The 26,232-nt window shown below is 42.0% G+C and overlaps 1 protein-coding gene across 1 annotated transcript; it reads left to right on the plus strand.

The window, feature by feature from the left end:
- Positions 1-3,416: 3,416 nt before the first annotated feature.
- tamo (PUB and ZnF_RBZ domain-containing protein tamozhennic) lies at positions 3,417-23,192 on the plus strand. Its single transcript, XM_065444455.1, has 4 exons — positions 3,417-3,742; positions 8,994-9,325; positions 9,401-9,580; positions 18,287-23,192. The coding sequence occupies exons 2-4, from the start codon at positions 9,014-9,016 to the stop codon at positions 19,331-19,333; spliced, it is 1,539 nt and encodes a 512-aa protein (XP_065300527.1). The 5' UTR covers positions 3,417-3,742; positions 8,994-9,013; the 3' UTR covers positions 19,334-23,192.
- The last annotated feature ends 3,040 nt before the right edge of the window (positions 23,193-26,232 follow it).

The following is a 26,232-nucleotide window of genomic DNA, read 5'->3' on the forward strand; positions in this document are numbered from 1 at the left end:
CACAATTCCACGATCGGATTGTTTATTCTCATTTTTTGTTGTAACACTGAGGACTACATAGAACTTTATTTGGTATATGTGAGAGAAGTATGTGGATATCACGAGCTTAAGCCAATGTGCGATACACAGACAAAGCAGCTGCTACAACATGAACTGCATTGAGGGCCACACAACACATACGTAATTAAAGGTGCAAAATATAGGGGGAAGCTTCAAAATACGCTCTGTAGCACTGCAAAGTATAACATATATCGTATGTGTACAATAAATGTTCAAGAATACAATGCATCAATGTCCCATTTGCCTTCAAGTTTATTATGAAGTTCAAGTTTACTGAAGTTTATTATGAGCATATGTACAACAGGAATCTACTGACACCCGCAGTCAAGGTGGCTGTTCGAGGTGTGCTGGCTGCCTCAGTGTAAGAAAAAGAAATCGGGTAAATGTCGACACCAGTGCCACTGCTTCTTGCCTCTGACCTGCAAGTGCCTCTGCGGCATCTTTGTGCACAAGTGTGCTGGCGTGGCGAGGCGTAGGAGTCATCCGAAAGAAAGAGTATCATTTACATGGAGAAGTGGCTGTTCACATTGCCTGTCGCTTTCCCTCAAATGTTTCCTTGGCGACTAGGGTGACACACCCGCAGTCAAGGTGGCTGTTCGAGGTGTGCTGGCTGCCTAAACGAAATAAAAAGAAATTAGATGAATGTCGATACCAGTGCTATTGCTTATTGCCTCTTACCTGCATTTGCCTCCACGGCCTCTTGGCTTGCGGAGTCTGTATGAGGGAGCTGTTGTGGCTAGGCGTAGGCATTGTCTAAGCAAAAAGAAAAGGCCATTCAAATGGGGAATTATGGAAATAAATGCAGTTGTTATGTCTGCTTCTTGCACTCTTCTTGCCTAAAAGTTTTCAAACACAGTGTCCAGAATACACCAGCACTTTGACTGCTTCTGCTTTCTACCTGCAGGTGTTGCTGCGAGATCCTTAGTATGGCTGCGTGCAGCATTGTAACACTTGGTGGAGGCATTTGAAGTGGTAGCCAAAAATATAAAGAACCATCCTTGTCTGCACGAATGCTTTCAATTTCTAAATGCAGTGGTAACTATCACTATTGGTACAAGGCCCCCCCCCCCCCCCCTCCCACATCGATGCGGCAAGTGCCATAGCTCGAAACTGAATTGTTCTTTTAGTGTTTCACAAGGCATCTGATATGTCCACATTAGATGTGATGTGTTTGTTTTTATTTATCCCAGTGTGGAGGGAGCATCATTAAATGTTTTTTTTATTTTTGCGTGTCTTGTTTTTTTGGTTTATTTCTGAATTTATCATGATGCTAAAGTGACTTATGTAATGGCAATCAGCTTTTGTTTTGCAGAAAAACAATGCATTTCCTGACCCATTGTTTGACATCTCCTCACTCGCATAATTTTGCAGAGTATTCTACCTATGTTGACTTGCTTGACCTACACTAAAGAGTCTTGCATTTTCAAATACGACTCTTTCCTTAAAATCATTCGACACTTCTCATAATTTCTGTACCTTGGGCTTCTGATACTCTGCAGTCACCATTTTTGCTTGTTTCTGACTAGAAATGTCTTCTTTAATTTAGAGCTTAAATTTTACTATTGGAACACATGAACACTTGCCATTGCATATCTCCATAAAAGGGAAACATGTTTTGTAAAGCATTTGCAAAATCCAATTGAAGATTGATGAATGCATGCAGCTTGCAGTGTGATATGACTGAATCAGCCATAAAAGTAACTAATCTCACTTGGTAAATGAAAGCACATATTAGTGTGATGCACAAGATACGTTACACTAACGTGGTCGGTTCTCTTGCTTATACAGCAAAATAATCGGTGCGCGAGAAAAAATTTATTTTTGCATAACCTTGTACACACTGACTTAAGGAAAATGAGCTGGAGCTGTCCACATGATGTACTTATTTTACCTGCGAGTATAGTCAACAAAAATGTGTCCCAGCTGCTTAGTGGTATTCGGGATTATGTCAGTATTGCATATGTGCCTGTTGTCTAAAATAATTGAATTTTGAAAATGCTCGCAGGGATCTGATGTGCATATCTGCAGTTTATGGATACATGTAAAAGACTCAGCATCAAGTGCAAGTGAACGGTCCCACAGGCCCGGAGTCGATCATGCAAATAGATTCGCTGCACAAATTTGTGACCAGAAACGATATTCCACATGAAATGGCATGCAAGGAAGTGTTGAAAATATTGCACAGTTAATAAAACGTCTACGCTATTAATATGTGGGTTGATGCACTCGTTATGCAAAACGGAGGTGAGGCGTGCAGACAGGACACAAGAGTAGAGTATTTACAAGCAAACAACACGAGCGCCGCCCACTTCTCTACTCTTGTGTCGTCTGCACGCCTCACCTCAGTTTTGCATAATGAATCCTTACCAACTAGCTCAGCTTTCTGTCGTTCTAAGTCTCGATGCACTCGATTTCGTCCGCATTAGGCACTCGCCTCTTGATTACTTCGTGGCACAGAAATACTCGGCATCAGGCTGTTTTTCTGCTGTGGCCTTTGTAGAAGCATGACTGTTCAAAGTGCAACAATTAAACAGATTCTTTGAGCTGCTTGTGGCTTCGCCAGTACAATTCCGGTGCGCTGGTCCGCCTGTCCAGCAATTCCTACTGAAGGGAAACCTGCAAATAAAAACACCGCTCCGTATGCAGAAAAGTGCTCTACTGTAACGCTTCTCAAACGATTGTGATGCACCACAAGAGCTGCCTACTCGCGTGACATTCTCAACAAGGAGATACATTCGTTTACTTACATGTGAAGGTATGTGTCAGAGCACTTCGAGGCTTCGGTGGCACATAAGGCACGAACGAGTGTGCCATAGCGTCCGATGTCGACGCGCGATCGCATGTCAAACGTAAACTGTACGAAATTACTACCCATCCAAAAAACAGATTCGAAACCGAAATTCGCGTCATCCTTTATTGCATGAATGCGTACATCGTGATTTACATAAGTCACGGACTTAGCGATCACTTTCTGTAAACTTAATATTAACGCACCACCTTCATAAAGCCATCAGGTATGCGTTTTTAGATGACAAAGCATAAGGTGACCTGTACTTGTTCTCAGCTCTTTCAATAGTAATTGCGCTGGCCACATTGACCAGTAGCAACAGGGCGGCGCCCTAGAGGTTCCCACTTTTCCGGCCCAGCTTTTCCTCTAGAGTTGTTCTACTAACTCTATGCCGCAAACGCCGTCCTAAACCATTAATATGTGAAGAGCGCAAACAACTTTTGTTGTCTGCTGCCGCTACTCGGCGGCAACACCCTACCATGGTCGCCTAGAGCCATGTGAGGGTTATCACTACCCTCAATAAGCTTAAAGATTCTAGTCCTACGCAAGTGGCGCCTCCATAGACAACGGCAGTTCTGCGGTCTCCGGCAGGCATAGTAGTCCGATAGGAGGCTGTGCCCGTACCGACGGCTTTGCGGTTGGTTAAGACTGACTTTCGTTTCTGTGCTTGTACTGCCTTGTTGCAAGCATAGTAAGCAGCATGATGAACCAATGTTCTAGCTGTACTTTATATTTGCTGCAGCATAAAAGTTGTGCTTCGTAGAAAATAGTTGGCGAATAGAGCTATGATTTGGAGTCGCGTGACCGACAAAACGAAAGGCTGTTCAAATGAGCTTGTCCTTCGCTGTGATTGCGACAGATGTGGCCGTGTGAACCCAATTTGGTTTTAACATAGTAAGTACGGTTTACGAAACGCTTTCTCGTCACGCTGTGCTTGGATAATCCAGTTGGAATTCTTTTCTGAGACCTGTGGCTGTTTTGATCTCTTCTTGCCCACACACTTCTCATCCTCGCTCGTTCTTGTGGCTTTTGGTGTTATACATAGCAGCTACGTATTTCTTTAGATTTGCCTGTCCTAGTTTCCACAAAATGTAAAAGTCGATTGTGGTTCTGAACCCGACATGAATGCAATGACACCGTTTTTCGCTCCGCCGTTAGCTGCAGTGTTTATGAATGACAACCAGGCGCCGTATTTCGTTTTAAGCATTCTTTTTCTGCTGTTTTCGGCCTTCGTTATGAGCTTGCATGCCGCCGCTAGCTCCGGGATCGACCACCCGGCGCAACTTGTAATAAGAGTTCAATCGAAGGCACGAAATTGTTATGAAATGCGGCTCCAGGTTGTCCTCACCCACTGCACCAGCCGAGTTTGATACTGTGGCAGCTGTCTTAAGTGTACCAATCTGATGAGTGCAGCAACCAATCGGTAGCGCGCAACCTGCTATCTCGATTGCCTATGCTCGCGGTTATCGGAAAGCCGCACTGACATTGCCGAGTGTCAGTAGTGCTGCAACCAATCAGCAGTGGGACCTCGTATCTCGATTGCGTATTCTCGTGCTTATCGGAAAGTCGCATTCATAGTGCCAAGCGTCAGTGGTTCTGCAACTTATGAGCAGCGGGACCTCCTATCTCGATTGCGTATGCTCGTGGTTATCGAAAGGGTGCACTGACAGATACGCCACGAAGAAAGAAATGTCTTTATGGTATCGAGCGCCTGTAGCTTGGCGCGTTGTCGCTTGTTTACCTTCCGCTATACACTGTCAAAGGCGGTGGTAGTGGTGTGCTCTCGATTACTCCTTTTTTGGGGGCATTCGGCAGCTGCTGTCACCTTTGTTTCTTTCTCATAGAAAACACTGTTTCTTTTTTCGTTTTTGTTTTAATTGGCATTGTTATTCAGCCATTTCTTCCCGCTTACGTATGTAAGCAAGCAGGCCCATTAGAGTGCTTATGTTTGACTCATTACTAAACAGACTCAGTTGGTCCATAAAGCGATTGTCTCATTGGCTTATTATGCCTGTGTTTAAAGGAGAGAGAGAGAGGGTGCTTTGTTCAATAATGTAGTTTCCATTTGGTCTTTTCTTTAGCCTTCCAAGTTTGCTTATTAGACCCCCTCCCAGTTTTTAACAGCAATAATGCATCATCTGACAGCACAGTTGTCATTATTTGCTTTTTATTGTGTGATTCTGTGGCTGAATAACATACGTATAAAAAAAGTGTCTACACTAGTTTTCCTATTGAGGCAAAACTGGATAGAAACCAGAGGGATCTATCCATTTTCTGCACACAGGGGTACAAATGCCTGAATGTGTAGCTTTTTAAACTGTTTTCACTTTTCATTCCTCCACCTTTATGATGCGTTGAAAAGGTTGAACTGGTGACCGCTACACTGTAGTAAAACATGATATGGGTACTACTCTATGCATGAACTTTTTTCTAGGATTTCTTATAAATTAATCAATACTTTTCTAATAACCAGACTGTAGCATAAAAATACAAAGAAAACCCATACAGGTGCTGGAAAGAAAACTTTGCCTTTGGAGAAAAATTCATCCTGGTGCAGCAACATAAAATGGCACCACTACCTTTCAGAAGCTTCAAAGCTACCATGTTTTCTGGACTACGAGTCTCACCTTTGTAGAAGTCGTATCCCCCACTTTTCGCTAGTTTCGAAGAAAAAATTATGTATGTTGCACCAGCATATAAGACACACCTGTTTTATCTCAGTCAGCGTGGTAAAAATGCAATTATGCACGCTTGTATACTTTGTGAAGTGCCCTACTTACCAATTTCAGGGCTCTAAATTTCCATAAACAAAATTTTTACAAGCCGCAATTTCTAGCAGTAAAAGAGCTTCAACCAATACTCCTCTTAAGCGTAGAAAAGCAGCATTTATTATGCTTCACTCTAACCTAGCAAATGCTTTGTCCTTCAATGCAGTCAAAATGTTCAACTACTTCAGCCGGCAGCATCACTGGGTCAGTGATTTCAGCCTCTGAATAGCTTATATGATAACTTATATGAGACGTAGGCACATCACTGGAATTGCTTCTTTAGCATGGTGTTCTTGTGGAAAAAAAGATGCTCATATTGGTCGTGCCAGCGTGCATAGTTCTATGCATATATAGTACTCACCGACAAAGTATTTGGGGGAAAAATTAGACTTATAGTTCGGGAAATGTGGTACAAAGAATGATCTTATTGAGGTCACATGCTGCAGTCTGGTGGATGCAAGGCTTTCCTCTCAATGAATCTTCTGCCACCTTGCAAGTCATATGCAGAATTCATTTCGTCAATTGATAGCCGCAGTACAGTGTAAAATTAACCTTTTCATAGTTTTTATTTTCGGGTCAACAGCTTCTATAATTCAATATGTACTACTACTTCTACGTTAAAAGATTGCTGACGGCAGGCAAAAAAGCTTTTCTGTGCACACCCATGAAATTGCCAAAGCTAATATTGAAAAGCATGTGCAGACTTGTGTGAGCCAGCCGTCTATTGATCTAACTAAGCAGGAGCTTTTCTAGATAAATCTTTACTGCATCTTATCCATGTGACCACTGATTTTGTCATCCCACTTACGAAAGTCTCCTTATTATCATTTTTTGTGTGGCCTTGTATATTCAATTGGCATGTTTTCAATAAACCTGCAGTAGAAAGAGCACGCCTGTCATCCCATATATATATATATATATATATATATATATATATATATATATATATATATATATATATATATATATATATATATATATATATTGTGTTTTTTTTTTCTTTTCTTTTTTTTGTCCGTGTTTTTTTGTGCTGTAAATTGTTAATCTGTTCTGGCTCATTGCATACTCCATTCTTAATTCTTATCCAGTATGAAACATGCTGGCACCAGGCTTGAGTAAATATACTTCGTACTCATTTCCTGGACAGCTTTGTCCTGGATAGGTAGCACCTCTGTGTGACATCATGGTCACTCATGCAGCGCAAGCAGACTGATGCTGGGACGAGACAGGACACAGCCTCCATCTGCTTGCACTGTATGTGTATGTTCAATGTCACACCGAACAGCCAAAATAAATGATATGATGGCAGTACACTTGCATCAAGGAGTTCTTTGTACTTCATGTCTGTGAAGTCTACTGTAATTCTGGCAATGGTGCTCAACAAATGTCTTTTAACAGATACCTCTTGTGTGGATTGTACTGCATGTAGGGATCAGAGCTGGTATAACGTAAAACTATTACAATCTGTTTTTATTCCAAATCGGCGATTAGCCCTTCGAGATAGATCAAATGGACTCAGGCTCCGCCCATTTGGGCGTGGCACCTGCCCATATAGGCACGACTCGAACCATTCTCACCTATCATGGAGGGCTAATGGCTGATTTGGAATAAAAACACATTGGAATAGTTTTACATTATGCTGGCCCTGCATTGCCTTTGTGATTTGACATTGGTCTGTTCTATTGTCACATGCAGCAGGCTTATACAGTTGTTCTTCAACAATGTCTGAGCCCACTTGCATTTTGAGCATTTCAATGTAGTTATATCTTGATTTCTGCTCCCATGTAGCAGCTCTTTCTCCCGTTGTGTTATTGTGATGTGAGCCCATTCACTGTAGCATTATACAGTTGCCTATCGCAGCCATATTACCTGCAGTGCCTTTACTTGAGCCAAACGCAATCATTGCCATGTGTTTGTCCTAGCAGGTCCTCAATAAGGCTTGCACGGTAAAGCACATATTATATTTAAAGGGACACTGAAGAGCAGAGTTAGATTGGAAGGTCACACTCCTGGAGTGTCACATAATTCAGTCCTTCAGTCAGTAGAAGCTCTTTAGGGGACAAAGAACAAAAGACAGATAACATTGCCGCCTTGAGATGCCTGCACCGACTCCCCCATGACATTATAGATTGTGGCAACATCTGCTCCAGCTTACTTAAGGGTGTAACAATTACGAAGGATTACCTATTGCATTCTAAAGTATGTAAAGACTGAGGCTGGCAGCTTCTGTGAACCGTTCCTGCTTGAAAATGGCCAAATCGTGCAGTGAAATCTATTGGATTGAACCATCATCATCAGTACCAGTTTGAGCACAAAATTAAAAAGGGGGAGTTCATCCTTAATTTTAGCTGCTTGTAGTGTTTTTCTTTTTTCTTCTTTTTTTTTGTTAACCAAAGAAATCTGAATGGAGCTTAAAAAGAATTCGTTGCCAGTCTAAGCTGATTTATTGTTTCTCGTTAATGTTCGTTTGAATATGCCAGGTAAAAGCTATGACATATTGTTTGCTACCTTGATTACCATAGTGAGCATCACCGTAGTCAGTCAGCCTTGGCTAACCACTGTCAGTCAAGCCAGTGATTACGCTGCAGGTTCAAGCTGCCTCATCGATCATATCGCTTGCATTTCATTAGCTGATGCTACCCATTCCAAACCTTTATTACAGCTCTTGCAATTTCATAATTCAGCAAATTATTTACAAAATTTCACTTTTTGTTTGAGTTCTCATAGTTTATTTGTTTTACGTTATGTGCATTTTCCTACGTATTACAATGCCACTCTTGTAGTCAGTTTGCTTTGCCTTATTGTTAAAGGGACACTTGTTGCTTTAATTTTAGTCCTTACCTTTACTTATTTTGGATACGAAAGATGGCTTTTACTCTGTTAACTGTTAGCAATGTATGTGCTGTGCTCTTAGTTCCTTCTGTGGGTGATGTCAGCGGTATATCTACCTGCATAGGCTTTCGTGTTTGTAAAATAAATGTGCTTTGTGTTTGTTTATGTCTCTAACTTTAGAAGAGAATTCAGTTGCATGATGACAAAATCCCTGCTTCCTGTATAATTACAATAAGTATACTTACAGCTTGGCTCCATGCTTTGCAAAATAATGACGTCTGTAATTGAGTGCTTGTCTAAGTGCAGCGCATCACTGACATGTTTTGGCACTGCTACCATGCAGTCGATGTGGCAACCACAGTGCTGCTGCTGCGTCTGTAATAACATTCATATATTCGAGATGTAACCTTCATGGCTTCGTGTGCTATTATTTAAACAGGATGAAAGATTGGAGCAAAGTAAAGAAGAGTAATTGCACTTCTGCATATTTTTGTGTTGTGACTGCACTTGTAGAAATTGTGACCAACCCCTTTCTGTTACCTTAGGCACGTGTCAACAATTGAAGATGTGGCGCTCAGCCCCAGACATGGTGCGCAGTGTCTTATCCAAGTATCAGCGAGAATGCCTGCTTCAAGAGGAGGGCTCGCGCCAGGAGGAGAAGCGCCAGAGCCTTGAAGACGCTGCCTGGCGACTAGTCTGTAAGCTTCCACATGCAAATAAGTTTGTCTGCAAACCTGTTGAAGCTGTGCTGCGTCGAGCACTTGAGGATGGAGCCTCTTTTGAGCCTCTTCAAGCTGCCACTGCCTTTGCTGCTCTTGAAGAGTATGCCACCAACTTAATACTCCAGCCATGGCGAACAGAGCTACTCCAAATTAAGGTATGTCTGTAATCAGGTGGCTTCTAAATAATGTCTTTATTAGCACTCTGGGCAATAAGTGCCTTTTATGTGCAGCTTTACAGTGGTTATTACAAGCACACAGTGGAGCGGTACCTCAAGAATGCAGAAACAGTGCTTCAACTTATGGGATATGAGAAGAGAGAAGGCAGTGTACTATACCTGGCTGATGCTGTTGACACTGCCACTTTGGGTGATGTGGCACTAGATTGCCTCATAGCAGCAGCTGAATGTAGGGTGAGTATGGCTTGCTATATCATCTTAGCATTCGCTACTTTCTGTAACATGAAAATGTACGCGGTCCTGCACTCTTAAGGGAAACGCACGCATAGCCGTGCTCCCCGGAGCACCAGATGCAGCCGCCGGGAGAGTTACTGGCACAGACGCATTGAGAGACAAAGGTGACACCTACGGTGCGTCGTCTGCTATTGTTCCAGCATGCATGAAACCTCGCCTGATGCTGGTACTGTAAATTATCTTACATCATGGTTCAGCATGCCTGTAGGCAGGCCTTTTACATCACGGTACATAAAGTGCAGGGTGCTATAACGCGTCCCAGGATAAGCTGCTCAAAAGTCTAAAGGACCTATTTTCATAATAATATCATTATGTGTGGTGCATTCGTGAGGGACTTTTGACATATTTTATGAATGTTTATCATACTTCGCATGACGGAGGAGCTGAGGCACATAGTACAGCATGAACTTTTCGTACAATCTGTTGTGTAGCTTCTTTTCCTTCTATGTCCAGCCTCTCTGGCTGTCTTTGCTGGCCGAGTATTCACTACCTACTCAGCCAATCTCTGTATTGTGTAATCACAAACAGTAAATGTGCATTTATTTGCTGTTTGACAATGCAAAGGCACCATCCTAATGCCCGGATGGCTAACTTGTGTTCAGCAGCAAAATGACCTAATGTGACAACACAAGTGTACATTAACAAAAACTACATATGCCACTGGCTAAACGAATAAAAAATCTTCAACTGTGTTGCTTTTTTCTATTCTACACATGGCATCACTGATTCCAATACGCTATGCTAATATGTTTTTTTTTTCCATGTTTATTAGGTAAATTGAGGCGGATAGCACATAGGCGCACTCACTGTGGCTATGGCATATTGTGGAATATTGAACCAAATAACAACGCTATAAAAAATTTCGGCAGAGACTGCTTATGTGTGGTAATGTGGAAGCATTATAGAATATAGTCCCTTTGGTCAAATGCTTTTTTCTGTGCGTTCCTTGTCTGCGCAAGCTCTCGCCTGCATTCTAACTGTGCTTCGGTAAGGCCAAATCAAAATGCACCAAGCGTCTCAACACGCTCGCTTGCTCGCAAGATGTTCATAACTTGAAGGATCGCTCAGCGGTGTTCAATAGGACATTCATGCTTTTTATTTTATACACTCATTTTATACACTGATGATGTGGCGCCACCTCATCCCCATTGGCTGCGTTGTCACATGCTCAACAACGCATGCACTAGGCCACATGTTTAGTCACCCAGATGGCTATGATGTGATGTGTGCAATGAATGACACATGCCTTAGGCACACCTCTAGTCAACCAGAACCGTAGAGCCACCGTGGCATCGGGCAAGCATGCTTGTTTTGCTTCCCGGGGGCCCGGGTTCGATTCCCATCCGGACGGTAATTTACCAAATTTTCTTTTAAAAGGCATTAATTTACTTTGTTTACAGGAACCTCCCCGAGAAATTTGACATCAATCCGAGCATTCTTTGACGTGTTTTTACTCTCTGCGCTATCAGCCATTTTTGGTACCGACTATGCCCATGAATTTTCGCATAATGGGGCGTATAATGCTTTCACATTAAAATTGTCATTATTGGGCTGCCATCACTTACCACTTCAAGCAGTTCCTTACGCCGCATGCCATAAACACTCAGTATTTTAAGTAGGCTGATATGAGAGACCGTAGTTCGTGCACCGTGATGCGAGCAAATTTACAGCATCAGGCAAGGTTTCGCACATGCCACAGACTAAAAGAAGACATGCAGCACACATGGCCTTCAGCTTTCAATACACCTGCGCAAGTAGTTCTCCCGGAGGCTGCATCTGGCGCTCCGTGGAGCACAGTCGCATGCTTGCATGTATTCACTTAAAGTGGACAATGCTGTACATAATTTTTTTAGATATAAAATTTAATTTCTGTGAAGTACAAGCTATAATATGGATTTGCTCACTTTTTGTTCTAGATCAAGAACTGTACCATTCTTGTTTTCATCGTACTTAGAGAGACAACTATTTAATGAATCTTTGAGAGTTTCGCCTGATGGCATCCCTGGCATGCTACTCCAGATAGCCATGATGAAGTGAAATTTTATGCGTGAGACACACAGGCAGTCAGTGACTCTGGAAGTATTTGGGCAGACACACAGACAGCGCAGTAGAGGAAATGGCAGCATTTTTTAAATTTATCTTTATTTTGTTGTTGTATAAAGAAAAAAGAAACATGTTGTGCTTTTTTATTTTCTTTGTAATAAAATTCATGACAAGTTACACTCATTATTTATGGAATACTTTGTTTCTGTGCATCTTTTGCACTGTAGTACATTTAGCCTACATGGCTACTGCAGCTAATTGTTCTATAATATCTTACATAAATGCTAATTACATGTGCACTTCCTCTGGTAATTTTAGAAAATGTGCATGTACACACACAAAAAGACAAAAAAAAAACACTTGAAGCTGAATTTTCAGTAAATTGCATTTATTACACTCTAGATTTGCACATTTATTCACAAAAGTATCCACTCTGCAAGTTCTCTTTAAAATCATGTGCAAACAAAAAAGCTACATGATTAGTATATAGCAGAAAACATACAAAACAGTAGCACCTTTGTTCTTTCCATCCTTTACCCTCACTCTTGGGGTCTGCTTTTAATACATTATCGCATGAAAACTGAGCCATTTCATCAGGACAGTGTACACGGAGTTAAAAAAATTAATACATACTTATTATTTTATGTTACACACGTGTGCAATAGATATACATATAAGCAGCTTTACATATTTAATTGCGAGAAGTATGAAGATCAATGCTCCGCAGTTGTAATTACAGCATTTGCAATATATACAAGTAATGATGAAGCAATACATCGGTTTACAAGCAAAAACTTTGGGTTATCAGTCCTCCTTGTCGTCGCTCAAAGCTCAGTGAAATTACCCGTCTCTTTATTTTCTGCTTGAAGTGCACTTACAACCCACATTCCAATCTGCTCTGTGTGCGAAAACGGTGCTTGAAGGGGGATGGAGAAGAGCTGTACGAGGAACATTGTGGTATGCATTGCTTGCAGCAGAATGATTCTTTATGGGCTCAAGCTTATTCAAGGCAGTGCTGCTTCATCATACAGCTCTAAACAGCCTGCCTATGGACTCGTGTTCTGTAATTCAAGGTAGACGTAACTAGCAGAGAGAGAGAAAAGGAGAGAGACGGATAGCTGCACATACTTAGTGCATGCAGTCTGCTCCAAATTTCAAAGGCATGACAGATGCACACCTTACCACTCGCCTCAAAAACCAGAAGTGGCTGTTCGTTCGGCAGTCCTGGTAACAAATTCTTTGATCATATCTTCTAAGTTGAGCGTGGTGGCACTTTCTTTGTGAATGTGTAAAGATGTGTTAGCCTCCTCTGCATTATGTGGTTCCGCAAATAAGTTTTCATTCAGCACTTTATGCTGAATGAGCTTTCTGCCAAAGCTACTGATGCAGGTATACAAAGAAGTTGCATGATCCGGTGACTTCGTCTATCAGCTCATGGACTTGTTCAGATTTTGCCTGTGGAGTCTTCTAAATGCTTTCAATTGATAAAGACTCAATATTAGACAAACTTGAAGGAAAAAGTAAGAACTGCGCCAAGAGACTGCTTAGGTCAAAATCAGCTGCGTGCACGCCTAATGCCGTATTGAGGTCATCAGTAGATAATTGTCTTCCTCTGGCGGTGTCTGTCAACGTACGTTCTAATTTCACTAGCCAGGCTTATCAAAGGGCCACCGCATTTGTCTCGTAATACAATTGATCGCCTCGAAGTATTCTTTGTGTAATGCTGCTTTGGGATCTAGTGCAACTGGCGGGAGAGGCATGCTGTGCATCTCAAACCTCCTTGGTGGCTTTGTAGGCTTTCCACTGTGAGGCTCCTTCAGACCTAGCAGAGTTGAACCAGCGCTCGTGCGGTCCCACAACTCCTTTAGCGTATTTTCAGACCACAGGCAGAACACTGCCTCACGCAGAGTCTCGGCAGCTTCTTTCACACCTGCAGAACGAAACGTTGAGCGTTGGGGAGCCCTTGCTAGTCCCTCAAATGGACCACATGGAGCTATGGAGATATTTATTCCCAACAACGCTTCAAACATCCCCAGGAGTGTTTGGTGTCCTTGCAAAACTGCTTTGCTGTTGTCTGCCATCGAGCCTGTTCCTTCAAAGATCTCACTTGGTATTTCTTGGACCCTGGCATAGTTCTCAGTGAACCCTTTCATTGACTTTACCGTGACTGTCCTCCTTGTCGGGCACAGTGGCAGAAGGCTAGCTGGCATTGACTCTGGCTCATCTGATGAATCCTCTACTGAGGGAAGAACAATAGAGGAATAAACACTTTTGTACTTTTTTGATTCAAGAATGCCTTTGGAAAGACCATTTATGGTACTCAAAAGCTCTGCCAATGATATCGCAGCTCATGCTAGTCTCCTGCAATACAAGATCTAGGCAATGATTACTACAGTGTACATACATAGGTCTCGACTCAGAATCACTCATGTTTTTCTGGACTGCTTCAATACGGCTGGATGTGTTAGCTGCACCGTCAAAACAGTGGCCAGGAACGTTGTGGAAATCAAGGCCAAGGTGCAAAATCATATCTTTGATGGCCATGTGCAGTGTGTCAGCCCTGCTATCTGGCACATTGTACAGGCCAATATAGTTTTCGTGGGCGTTGAGTGCCATGTCAGCACAGTGTACACTGATGGCAAACTGCTCTTCGCCATCAAAGCATCAACATCAGTTGTTGCTTCAGCTATTATGCCGTAGAATGGGCTACACACCTTGCCTCTAATGATTTCCCATTGGATTGCGTGGATCATGATCTCACTTAACTCGTTTTGCACGTCACTGCTTATCCATTTGTCCCTTTTTCCATCCATTTCGTCAGTGCTGGAACATCCCCTGACCTTTCATCAAGCAAATCAAGTGAATTTCCATCGTATTTAGTGCACCTAATCTGAGCTTGGCCCGTGCGACACAGGTAGTAGACTGAACTTACAATGACATATAGTGCCATCCTGGCTTCCTCCTGCTGCTTGCTACACTGCTGTGTTGGGAACTGTATTTCGCAGATACCTCTCTACCTCAACAGGTTGTGGTTCAAGGAATCTAAGTGGAACTGGCTTTTCTCATGCCATCAGAACCTCTCTATAGCTTTTTTCCAGTTATTAACCCTTTCAGGGTTGATTTTTTTCGCCATATGCGACCGCCCAGGGTCGATTTTTTTCATTGCAGATTTCAATTCTTCTGAGCAACATACTTTGAAAAAATTTAGCGGAATTTTTCTAGGGTGACCGTAAAGTGATAAAAAAATATTTTGCATTGCTATATATGTACTTTTTATTCATTAATAACAACAATAAAGAAAGGAAATAAACTTATAATAAATAAAAATTTGATGCATTGTTATAGTTCAACACTTAGAATATGTGCACACGAGAATATTTCGCAAGTCTCTAATGTTCCTGCTCTTACACTAATATTTACGTCCATAGCGTAATTGAACTGCTTAGGTGACCGCACTCAAGAAAACTGTGTGGTTGTGTGCCCGTCAAAAAAGCAAAACTTGTGACAAAGTTCCGCTAATCTTCATCTTATTACCAACCAGAGGCAATTAGATATTGCGAGTCTCCCCCCCAAAAAAAAGAAAAGGAAACGCATGCATGGCGGCATCCTTCTTATGCTCACTCCTGTGTGCACTAAACGAGCGAGGAACAGGCGGCCGCCCTTTGAGCAATTAGTAACGAGATAGCCATCATTTGCGAGTGCAAAAAGCTGAAACCGTCCGCGGAACAAAACCCAAACCACCGCCTGCCCGCACGCGCGCCAATGCGCGAGCAGTAGTATATAGACACGCCGGAGCAAACTAGCTCTAAAACGAACCATGCAACGAAAACTAAGAGAAGGTGGCGTGAGAAATAAATTCTCTGTATTCCCACGTAGTGGCAGCACATGCCAGGATAGAAAAAATTAGGAAATTGGCACGCTTTTTAAATGTACAGATGGCGCCGTATATATACGGCATCGGCCATTTTGTACTTGTCCGTGGCGCCGTATATTTACGTCATTGACCCTGAAAGGGTTCAAACCAGTCTTCACAAAAGCTCGTTCGCAGAGGCACACATTCATATGCACTTCTTTCAGCTTGAAGCCAAGTACTCACGCCCAGAATTTTACACCAACACATCAAAGTCGCATGCTGGCATGTCTTATGCAGCTGTCGGTCCATCATTTTCAAGATCTGACATTCTGCACCCACTAACAAGCATCTTCACTGCTGAGGCCTATGCACTATTGTCAGCTGGGAAGCATATTATGCAATTAAAGTTAGAGAAGGCAATTGTATGTACGAGCTCATTAAGCATAGTTAAGGCCTTGATGTCACTACAAAAGCATAAAAATCCTGTAAATAGTGAACTATATTTGCTTCTGTACACTATTTATGCAGCTGAACAACATATCGTAATACACTGGCTGCCTGGACTCAGAGGCGTCGAGGGTAATATGCTTGCTGATGAACTCGCTACATTCACATTCATAGCAACAAAAGCCTGCAATGCTCCCACGGCTCTTTCAGCCATAGATTTGAAACCTTTGCTGTGGAAAAAACTAAGAAGCATTTGGCAACACCTTTGGGATGCTGAAATTTCTAATAAGTTTCACCTGATTAGACCACAGTTAGGAATTAGGCCATCAACATTGAAATCACAGGAAACTGGTGTCCTGCTAAGTCGGTTGAGAATAGGACACACATACAGGACACACCACTACTTATTAACAGGTGATGAACCTCCGATCTGCGGTAAATGTATTGAGGGGTTGACTGTCCTCCACGTCTTAGATGTTAAAAGGAAAAAACACTTTACACTAGCTTACGGACAACGTATTCTGCTTCACCCGACAGTGTTTCTCGGTAAGGAACCATTATTTAACACAAAATCAGTTTTAGGTGGTTTCTTCAAGGAAATCCACTTACTATTATCAGCCCAAAAAATTTGTAGTACAGCCTCTCTTGGGAGGCTTCTGTTGCAGTGGTAGATTTTGTATAGCGCACGCCTCCAGGCCCTTACTTTCGAAGTGCCCTGATGAGGTAGTAGTGCTACTGACAGTGACACATTTTAGTGTATCACTCCTTCGCAGCCTATATTTCATGTTCATAGAACATATTATTGTACACCCTATGTATCACTGTCATACTTTTATTACATATATACTTTGCGCACTGGTATGTGTATATATATATATATATATATATATATATATATATATATATATATATATATATATATATATATCACCTGGTATTTTTTTTTTTTATCCCACTGAAATCTCGATACACAGGTATTACTGCATTCCAGTCAAACTAAATTGCAACCGCTGATGAAGTGTACCTACAAAACCATTGACCTTATGTTCGACATCAGAATTCCATAGTGGCTTAGTCACAATGGCAGGCTATATGAACACCTCACGTAAACCGTGACAAACAGCAGTTAGACACTGGTGGTCTGACAAGGGATGTCGCTAGAGCCATTTCTACGGGTGGCTTTGTCTTCATCAGGGCAGCAAGATGACAGTAGTGTAATCATTTGTCTAATTATGATTTCAATCTATGTGATATGTGTGACTGTGTTTCATAGACTCCACAGCAGTTTGCAATGAGCGCTTTAGATGGGGCTGTTGATCTTAGTTGTCCTTTATTTAACTGTCGCCTTTTCCGAATTGAGTTGAACAGGCACCTTTAACGTTGCGGTGTATACTGGGCGCCTTATGTAACTATAATGAAGCATTGAAGAGGAAGTTCATGGATCATATATAGATGGGATCAGCAGCATACTGTTTGCATTCATCTCAAGCAGCTTGAAATACTGTAATGCACTTTGATTGTGCGATTTCTAAATATATATCAAAGCAAACATGTTTTGTGAAAGTTTCTAGAGCATATCCAGAAAACACCTGATGCTGTTGTTAGTGTTAATTACCACTTACATAAATCCTTTTTCTGCAACTAGAGTAGGGCCTACAAAATGACCATTTGCATTGATGCACCATCAGTATAATGCTGATAGCCTCAAACAAGTTGATTACCATATTGAAAAGCTGCAGTCGCCTGTAAAAGCATGTACAGGAGAGCCAACAGAAAGAGAACAAACCAAACATTTAAAGATGAACTGAAAGCTTAAAACACAAGAACACTTCTGCTTAATGTGCTCAAAGTAAGCATTTCTGCCTAGAGAATATGGGAATCATCTCATTTAACAGTACATCGCCCGAATTAGTGCCATGATAACCAGATTAATCATCGCATTGCTTTTTGTTGCAGTCTGTGTAAGGTAGACACAGCTTCCATATGTTTTCATATCATAAAAGCCACTTGCAGTCAAATATGCTGCCGTTAATGTCACTTGCTACTACATAGATCCTTCTTCTACAACTTGGAAGAAAGTCTGCCCGTAAAATGGACATTTGCATTGATGTAAATGATCATTGAAGCGTTGTTGATTAGCTGTATAGTTAGTTTTCTTTAATAGTTATTCATTGAAGTTCAACAATTACTGTGTGTTGTCACAAACTATAAGGGTGTGTTTATTAGTGCTGTTGAGATTTCATAGCTTTGGCCAAGGTAGTTCTAGTTGTCACTGAAGATTTAAGTTCATTGTCTGATTACAGGTGCTGGCAGCTATTATGGATGGCATCAGGGATCGTGGCTTGTCCTTGAGCTGGAAAGAAATTTATAGATTTCGGCGAGAATGCAGCTGTGATCCTGAGGACGCTGTTCGAGGCTTGGTGCAGAAGCATAAGTTCAAGAGCTCCAAGCAGCTGGCTCCAGTATTTGGTGCAAATGAACCCTGTGTATCCTGGAGAGATTTACCTGTTAGTGATTATCAGATGCCCTCCAATGGCACTTGGCCATCACCCCATTGGCAGTCGCATCTAGGGGCAACACCTCCCGATACCTCCGAGGCTAAACGACGCACAGGATCAAGTTACAGAGCTTCAGTGCATGCAGCCAGACACCCTGAGGAATTGGTAATGGGCACTGCAGATGTCTTGGGCAATGCTATAGGTGATGGTGACTCTTACGGAGACGCTTATGGTGTTTCTGCTGGTTCCTGGAGTGGGTACTGTACTGCCACTGGTTACGAGTTTCCTGGGGCTGTGTCAAGAGCTGGTGATCGATCTTTTCTGCACTGCAGTCTGGCTGGGGAACAGTGCTACACTGTTCCTGCAGATAACATGCCTGGCCGCCTACCACGTCACTCCGGGGACTGTAGTAGCAGCAGGGACACGATTGGTCATCTATCCCAAGATCTTAGATCACTTTCCCTGGGATCCAAGCGGAGTGGGCTGGAAATGAATGGTATACCTCATGAACCATCCCTGGCCATGGCAAATGCTGGACTGCCTCCTCATCCTGACAGTGCTGGAGACTGTCTCGACGCAGCTGCTGTGGTAGAGGCCTCCCAACGCTACTTAGATGCCGAGGAGGCGGCTAGTGACAAGCAGATATGGTCCTGTGGGGCGTGCACATATCTCAACGCACCAGAGCGTGATGTGTGTGAGATGTGCAGCAAAAGCAAGCATCTGGGCCCCGAGATGACTCCATTGCTCTCTGGTGGCAAGCAGTGCCCTTTGTGCACACTTGTCAATGATCGTCAGGCATTATCCTGCAGTGCATGTAGTCAGTCACTGAAAGACTCGCCCACATACATTTGATATACTGCCTCTAGCCCTGTGATTGTGTTAGATCTTAAGAAATGGGTCATGGGCATTGGAATAGACATTAGTGTGTTTCAGCTGGCTTGCTGCTGTATTTTCATTATATTACATCACATCCTTCAGAGGTTCATCACGTGCAAATATTTAAAAAATGCCTATGTTTGGCAGCTAGAATATCCAGTGTGATTTAAAGGCCAAGCCTTAACAAAAACTTAATTTCTTTCCCACATTTCAGGCTTAAAATTGTGTCTCTTGGAGAATCCAGACTTTCTTCTTTAGCAGATAAGTCTGATGAGCAGGAGGTTGATGTGGGCGGGTTAGTGTTAAGTTAGCGCCTGTCCATCATACTTGTTCTTCTTTTAGTCCTCGTCTTTTTAGCACTGTTTTTTCTTCAAGTCTGACGAGAATGTCACATTGAAGCCTTTGTGTTAGGCATGGTAATGTCTATGTCTTGAAGTATAAAGCTCGTAAATAGTATGTTAGCAGGTGCTCACCTGATGTCCCTCTGGAGTGTTCTTCACATAATTTATTTCACTATGGCATGGCCTTCAGTTATATTTTGCTGAAGTTTATCATCCACGAGCAAGTGCTTTTAAGGCTATGAGCATTCAACAGGGTGCCATCACTTTTACCATTGCATTAGTCTTTATTCTTGGAATGAAACTAATGTTAAGTTAGGACATGTACAGTGTGTTTGTAGTATAGTTCTTTTTTTTTGCTATAAGCAGCAGCAAAGCCCTCATCACTACTTTTGTGGGTTAAGGACCTTTTCTAAGATGTAAGGTCACAATTCCTGCATTTTGTGGCAGATTGCTCTTTAACCACTTGTTAACTCAGGATTGTTGTGCAGCTAAAGAAGTCAAATGGGAAGACCTTTAGATGGCTTGAGTGCTTGTTGTTGTGTTGGCATTGTTAGTTATGGCAGTTGAACACTGTTTAGCAGTGTTACAGAACCTACGAATGAATGCATCTTTGCTCTTATAAAAAATTTAGCATTTTATCGACACCTTCTTTTTATAACTGCTGCTCACCCTGTTGCAGAAGATCTCCACGCAAGTATCATCATTCTTAAAGGGCTCCTCACCAGGCACCATTGCAAATTTTAGTTATGCTCTGGAAGTTCTTACTGGGATCGTTATACCAAAATAATGTTTCATATCTGTTTATTATTGGAGGAGGTAATGTCCTCTTACCATACCACCAGGAGGTGAGTGCGACTGCGAACAGAGGCACTCTCCTGCTGTCCCTCGTAGAGTCCACAAGCAACGTTCCTTCCCCACCTTCTCCCATACAGAATGAGAGCCATGGCTTGTCACGTTCACATAACAAGCCATGCCTCTTCTTTTTTCTTCTCTTCCATATTTGCTGATCAGCACATTTCTAGTAGCGGCATTGTGCATTGCACAATTTGCCCAAGTAATGTGTCATGGTGAGTGGTGTTGCTAGTACTGCGATTGATGTCATGGCATTTGTGCATTTTACTTTGATGCTCTTGCTGGGAGAAGCACATTCTCGCAAGGAGGATGCACAGCATTTGATTTGAAATTTCAGCTGTTTTTGTGGCTGCAGCATTAATACTTTGCAGACATGATCTTTAGCGTGGGAAGTATGTGCTGCACTAGTCTGTTTAAGATGGCCAAACCTGGTGATGAGCCCTTTAAAGGGGCAGTAAAGCTCTACTGGTAACTTAAATTTATGGGACACTAGAAACATCATTCTTATTGTGAGGGGAGTCTTTGTAAGCCAGGAAAGTTGCAGGCATGAAAGAGCTTGAAGTTCCCACACTAGCTCCTTGTGACGTCATGAGATATGGACAGCATCTGCTTGAGACTAGGCAATCGTTTATCAATAATCAAGGTTTATGCTGCATTTTTAAAGGAACTAAAGACACCCAGTGAGTTCGGAAATCTTTTCCTGAACAAAAACGTCACAAAAATGAAAAAAATTTTTTTTGAAATTATGACATCATACTGGGGCCCTATAACATAAAACTATTCCGATATGTTTTTATTCCAATCTCCTGACGTGAAATTTGCGTGACCACCAACGCAAGCGCCGGGCGGTCCACCCGCAGGGTTGTCTGAACAGACCAATCAAACGCTCTCCTCGTTCATAGGAGGTCAATTTTGTTTGCCTGAAAAATGAATAACATTGCCTACACTGAGCGGCTTGTCTAATCTAATTGGCTGACAAGAGGCGAGGAGCATGCTCAAGTGGAGAGGGATTCGCTGGGGCTGAACCACTGCACTGAAAGTTGATAACCGGATAAAGAGGGTGGTACCGGTGTCTGCGACTGGTCCGCTTTCCCTAACTTAGCTTGCGGTGGCTGGTTGAAAATCGCGGCAGCATGCAGCGGAAGCTTAATAATGACGCTAAAACGGATCCTCAGCAAAGAAGAGTTGGCAGAGCGAGGTTGTAAATGTGCCGAAAGTGCTCAGAAACATTACACGGCCAAGCAAAAAGTTTTATTATAATATCAAATAAACCCTTGCTCTCCGGCAGGTGCGAGTAGCCAGTGCCTGAGCGATCGGCGGCAGCCATCTTTTATTCTTTTCGAAACTCAATTTCAGAATTTCAGTTTTGTTCAGCATTAAAGTGCATCTTTAATGCGTATACGTCAGTTTGGCCCGGTAAGTTTTTGCAGTTTTGTGACGTCGTGCGACAGGCAGGTGAAGTGGGTGCAGTCCAAAAACTTCTGACCAATAGCCGGGTGCTAATGGCAAGAAGGCGTCTAATCAGAAATAACTTTTTATTTTGTTCAGTCAAATCATGCTTAATCAGTGTGTACACGTCATATCAGATGGGGAGCTATCGCGGTTTTTGTGACGTCGCGTGAGGTTAAGTGGGAGTGGTCCAAAAAAGTTTTTGACCAATCGCAGAGGGCTGATTACAGAATTGGAATAGAAAAGTTTGGAATAGTTTTATGCTATAGCTCCCCTGATGTACAGGCACTGCAGTTCAAATGTGATATTTGGAAAGGGATACTGTTCACTTTCTTTGTTTATAACCAAGTTATTTTTCCTCGAATTGAATACAAATTGAGTCTTGAAAAATACTTTGCCAGACTGAACTAGGTACCAGTGTTGTTCTTTAGTATCGCTTAGAACACTTACGTTTAGAAACTGACACTGAGAAATTGTGGCTACCAATTTTATTGCAGTAATTGTTTGTCAAAAAAGTTAAAAGCATCTTGGAAATGGCAGCTTGTAATTTTGTTTATTCAGGGTTCCATTTTCTATGTTGCTGCATCAGTTGCATAAGTGACTTTAGATACCTTGACGATAGGACAGTTTGTCGCTTGCATACTCTATACGTCAAACATGCATAAATAAAATTTATTGGCTTTATGCAATGTCTGCTGTCAATCTTTAGCCAGGCCTTGTACAATGCAGGTGATGTGAAACAATATGGGACCTTTTGCTGGGTGCCTCAGTGCCGTTTCTTTAGTGATCTTCCTTGACATGACAGAAAGCAGAAGACAAAATCTTTAAGTGTTGCAATGTGGCAGTTTACATTCTGTGGTTAGGTATTAAGATAAGCTCTTACATAGCTGCCAAATTACAAGCATTAAGCAAAAGAGCCCTATTTGGCAGTTACATGAAGCCTGCAAGCCAGCTGCTCATGTGAAATCATCTTTGAATTCAAAGTTACTGCATCATGATGCTACACAACCCTCTCGGATTACCTGCACATCCTCAATCGGTTCTAAACGTAATAGTCGTAGTTTGCAACTCCTGTATTTTTGAGGAAAACTAGTTGCATGCAAGCAAGACTTGTTTTGCACAAGCACTGAGCCGGCACTGAATTGCCATCATGTATGCTTTTTGAAGATTAAATAAATATAAATAATCTCAAACCAGACTTTTTTTTTCCTCACTAAATTATTGCTCTTCTAGGAACATCTCGGGGAAGAGCTTACCTATTGACTCGGAAAATTATAATTGAGGCTTCATTCTTGAAATCTTATTTCACATTCTAACCACAGCCAGTGTTGCCATTTTAGTAGTTTTGTCACTAGATTTAGCAACCTTTCTGCCTGTTTGTTCGGCGAGAAATGTTTTTATTTAGTGACATGTCTGGACAATTTGCAAAATTTTAGCAGCTTCGAAGTTAAGGAAGTTGCTTCAAAAGTGGCTTTCTTTTTTATTAAATAGCTACAAGTAACAGTAAAAATTGGCTACGTGGTGCATCAGCTTTGTAACCATAATGAAGCAACAGTGGTATCCACTAACAAAGGCCATACACTGCAGTTAATTGTACCCAGAGAAACGGGCTTTACATTGTACTCCTAAAATGCAGGTTTTTTATAAATTGTTACTGTTTAGAAAACCCAATAGAATGTGTATTAAGTATGACAGTGCTGCAGTTTTACTAAATATGTTCAATTAGTGCACGTTCACAAGTGTTGCAGAAAATCAATTTACCAAAACTTATTGCAATAAATTTTATAATGGCCTGGGATTTAGTATGCAGCAAGAAAACAACAAACCAGCTGTAAAAAGGCATACAGATTGGAGCAGCTGGGCTCATTAAGACAAATATGAACGTACTGCTTTCACTTCCCATGGCTTTTGAAGAAATAAATATTGCAGGAAGCTTTCAGGTAGATCAAAGGGTGGCAACGTAGTATTTGACTTGTATAAAGGTTGCATAATTATCATCACTGTGTTAAAAGCACAACTAAGCTCATGTTGCGAGATTTAGTTCTCACTTAGTGAGCACTGATAACTATAAAATTTGCAGGCATATTGTGGTCTAATGCGTTTCATGCTGAAAAATTAGCCATGTTGTTTTGAAACATGCTGGATTTGTAACCTTACAATCTGAATGTAAATGCAGAATTTCGGCTGCCATTATTCATTGCTCTGTAACTATGTTATTGAAGCAAAAGCTCTTTCCACCCTGCTGGTAAATTGACCATTCATTTCTCACATGTACAAACATTAGGGGTGCGATCTTGTACGCGTTCCAAAATAGAACGGAGGCGGTTCGTTCCACCGAGCCAAATACGGTTCGTCAATTTGAACCGCGCTGAACGCCATGACGTCAATTGTGACGTGATATCTGCTGTCAATCATTCGGTGTCGTCTGCTATCGGACGTACGGAACGGATCATACCGCCTATTTCGTGACGTAAAGAACGAACCGCCTCCGTTCTATTTTGGAACGCGTACAAGATCGCACCCTTGATCAACGTAAAACGTTTCGGTTGATGTGCTGTCATATTATAGTAGGATACAACTTAAAGAAACAGCAGCTGGAAACCAAGGCAGACGCACCGTGCGACGTTGTGTCACTGCTAGCCAATCACAGGAGCAATCAAAGTCGTCGTCGTGCAATGTTTTCAAAATGGTGTCATACTTGATACCTCCGCAGCGTCTGCTGTTCTTGAAGAGTCTTTTCATCGGCGGAAGCGATAAGGTGTGCAACAGACATGGATAAAGTATATGGAGTCTGAGCATTTCACTCTTCAAGAGTCTTCAGTGCAGTTCATTTCATTGCTGAGCTTGTTTTACTCGTGAAACTTCAATGCCAACTGAAGTGAAACTTGACAGTAAATACATAGTTGCAACGAAACAAGCATTTTATTTCAATTCAATAAACAATAACACTTTCGCCATTCGGCTATAACAAACAAGTGAAAACGTATAAAATTACGCTCTTTTCACTTTATTTTTGTGGTTTCGTCGTGATGTCTAACAACATGCAAAAAGTGATGAACACACAAAGTTAAAAACAAAAAGAAAAGATTCAGTTTCGCCAAAAAGGTGAAGCCTCGATTACAAAAGCAAATTACGCAAGATAAGCGCAGCAGCAGCAGCCAGCGAATCGACCTTCGTGCTGTGTCTTGCTTCAATGCGAACTAAACGTCTAAAGCACGGCTCATACGAAGCTACCAGCATTGAGCGCTCTTTGTCCACATCGCAGATCGCTTTGAAGATGAGGCCTGTGCGGGCGCACACTTTTTTTTACATCGCAAATCACTTTCAGTAAACAGCGGCTTCTGTAAACATCCGTTGCCTCCACATTGTTCACCCGTGCATTCCGATTATGCTCGACTACTGACGCACGCAGAGCTGAGTTGAAGAGAGTGACGCAGGATTTAGCAGCAATGGCTACCCTGGCCAGATTATAAAGACTGAAGAAAAGCGTGCAGCTGAACCGCCTGTAAGGCCGATAAGAACAAGAAAACGGGCGTCTCTCCCCAAGGGCGAGGCATGAGCGAGTCAATATCAAGAATTTTCAAAGATTATGATGTACAAATCTGCCACGTCCCTTCAAGCAAGCTAAAACAACAACTCGTCCGAGTGAAAGACCGCCTCGAAAAAGAAACATTTCCGGGCGTCTTCTACAAAACTCCTTGCCAGGCGAGACGAGTAACTTTAAAAGAAGGCTACAGCAGCATCGCAATGATGTAGCCAAAGGACACACGGTCTCCAGCGCCCTGGCAGAGCATCACGAAAGACTGGACACAGTATTAACTGGCATTCGGCTTCTATCATCGAAAGAGAAAAAAAAAGTATCATCCCGATTGCTCCTTGAATCATTCTGCATACGATCTACTACTAACACGATAAACCGGACACTGGGACTCCTCCCTGAGTTGTACGCAAGTGCATTACGTCTTCCGACGCATATATAATAAAGACCACCATGCATTCGTTAATTATGAACAAGGCACCCGTATTGGGCGCCGAAACGTCAATCTGTGTTTTGAGTTTTTTCAGTTGGCGAGTGTATGTTTATTCAGCCACGTTCTTTCCTCTCCAGACGAGTTTTCGTCAAGCCCTAGACTTCATAATATATATATATATATATATATAAATTTAAAATTCACTCTACAGTTATAGCGACAATTTAGCAACCTTGCAACAAAATTTTGCCATAATTTGGTG

The sequence above is a fragment of the Dermacentor albipictus genome, chromosome 1 (assembly GCF_038994185.2).
Source record: "Dermacentor albipictus isolate Rhodes 1998 colony chromosome 1, USDA_Dalb.pri_finalv2, whole genome shotgun sequence".
In the NCBI taxonomy this organism is placed as follows: Eukaryota; Metazoa; Arthropoda; class Arachnida; order Ixodida; family Ixodidae; genus Dermacentor; species Dermacentor albipictus.

What these genes read in the sequence shown, in the direction of transcription:
- tamo (XM_065444455.1), top strand. Translation starts at nt 9,014, where the DNA reads ATGTGGCGCTCAGCCCCAGACATGGTGCGCAGTGTCTTATCCAAGTAT. An exon ending in CAGAGCTACTCCAAATTAAG is followed by an intron (nt 9,326 to 9,400) that starts GTATGTCTGTAA and finishes TTTTATGTGCAG; the next exon opens with CTTTACAGTGGTTATTACAA. An exon ending in TAGCAGCAGCTGAATGTAGG is followed by an intron (nt 9,581 to 18,286) that starts GTGAGTATGGCT and finishes GTCTGATTACAG; the next exon opens with GTGCTGGCAGCTATTATGGA.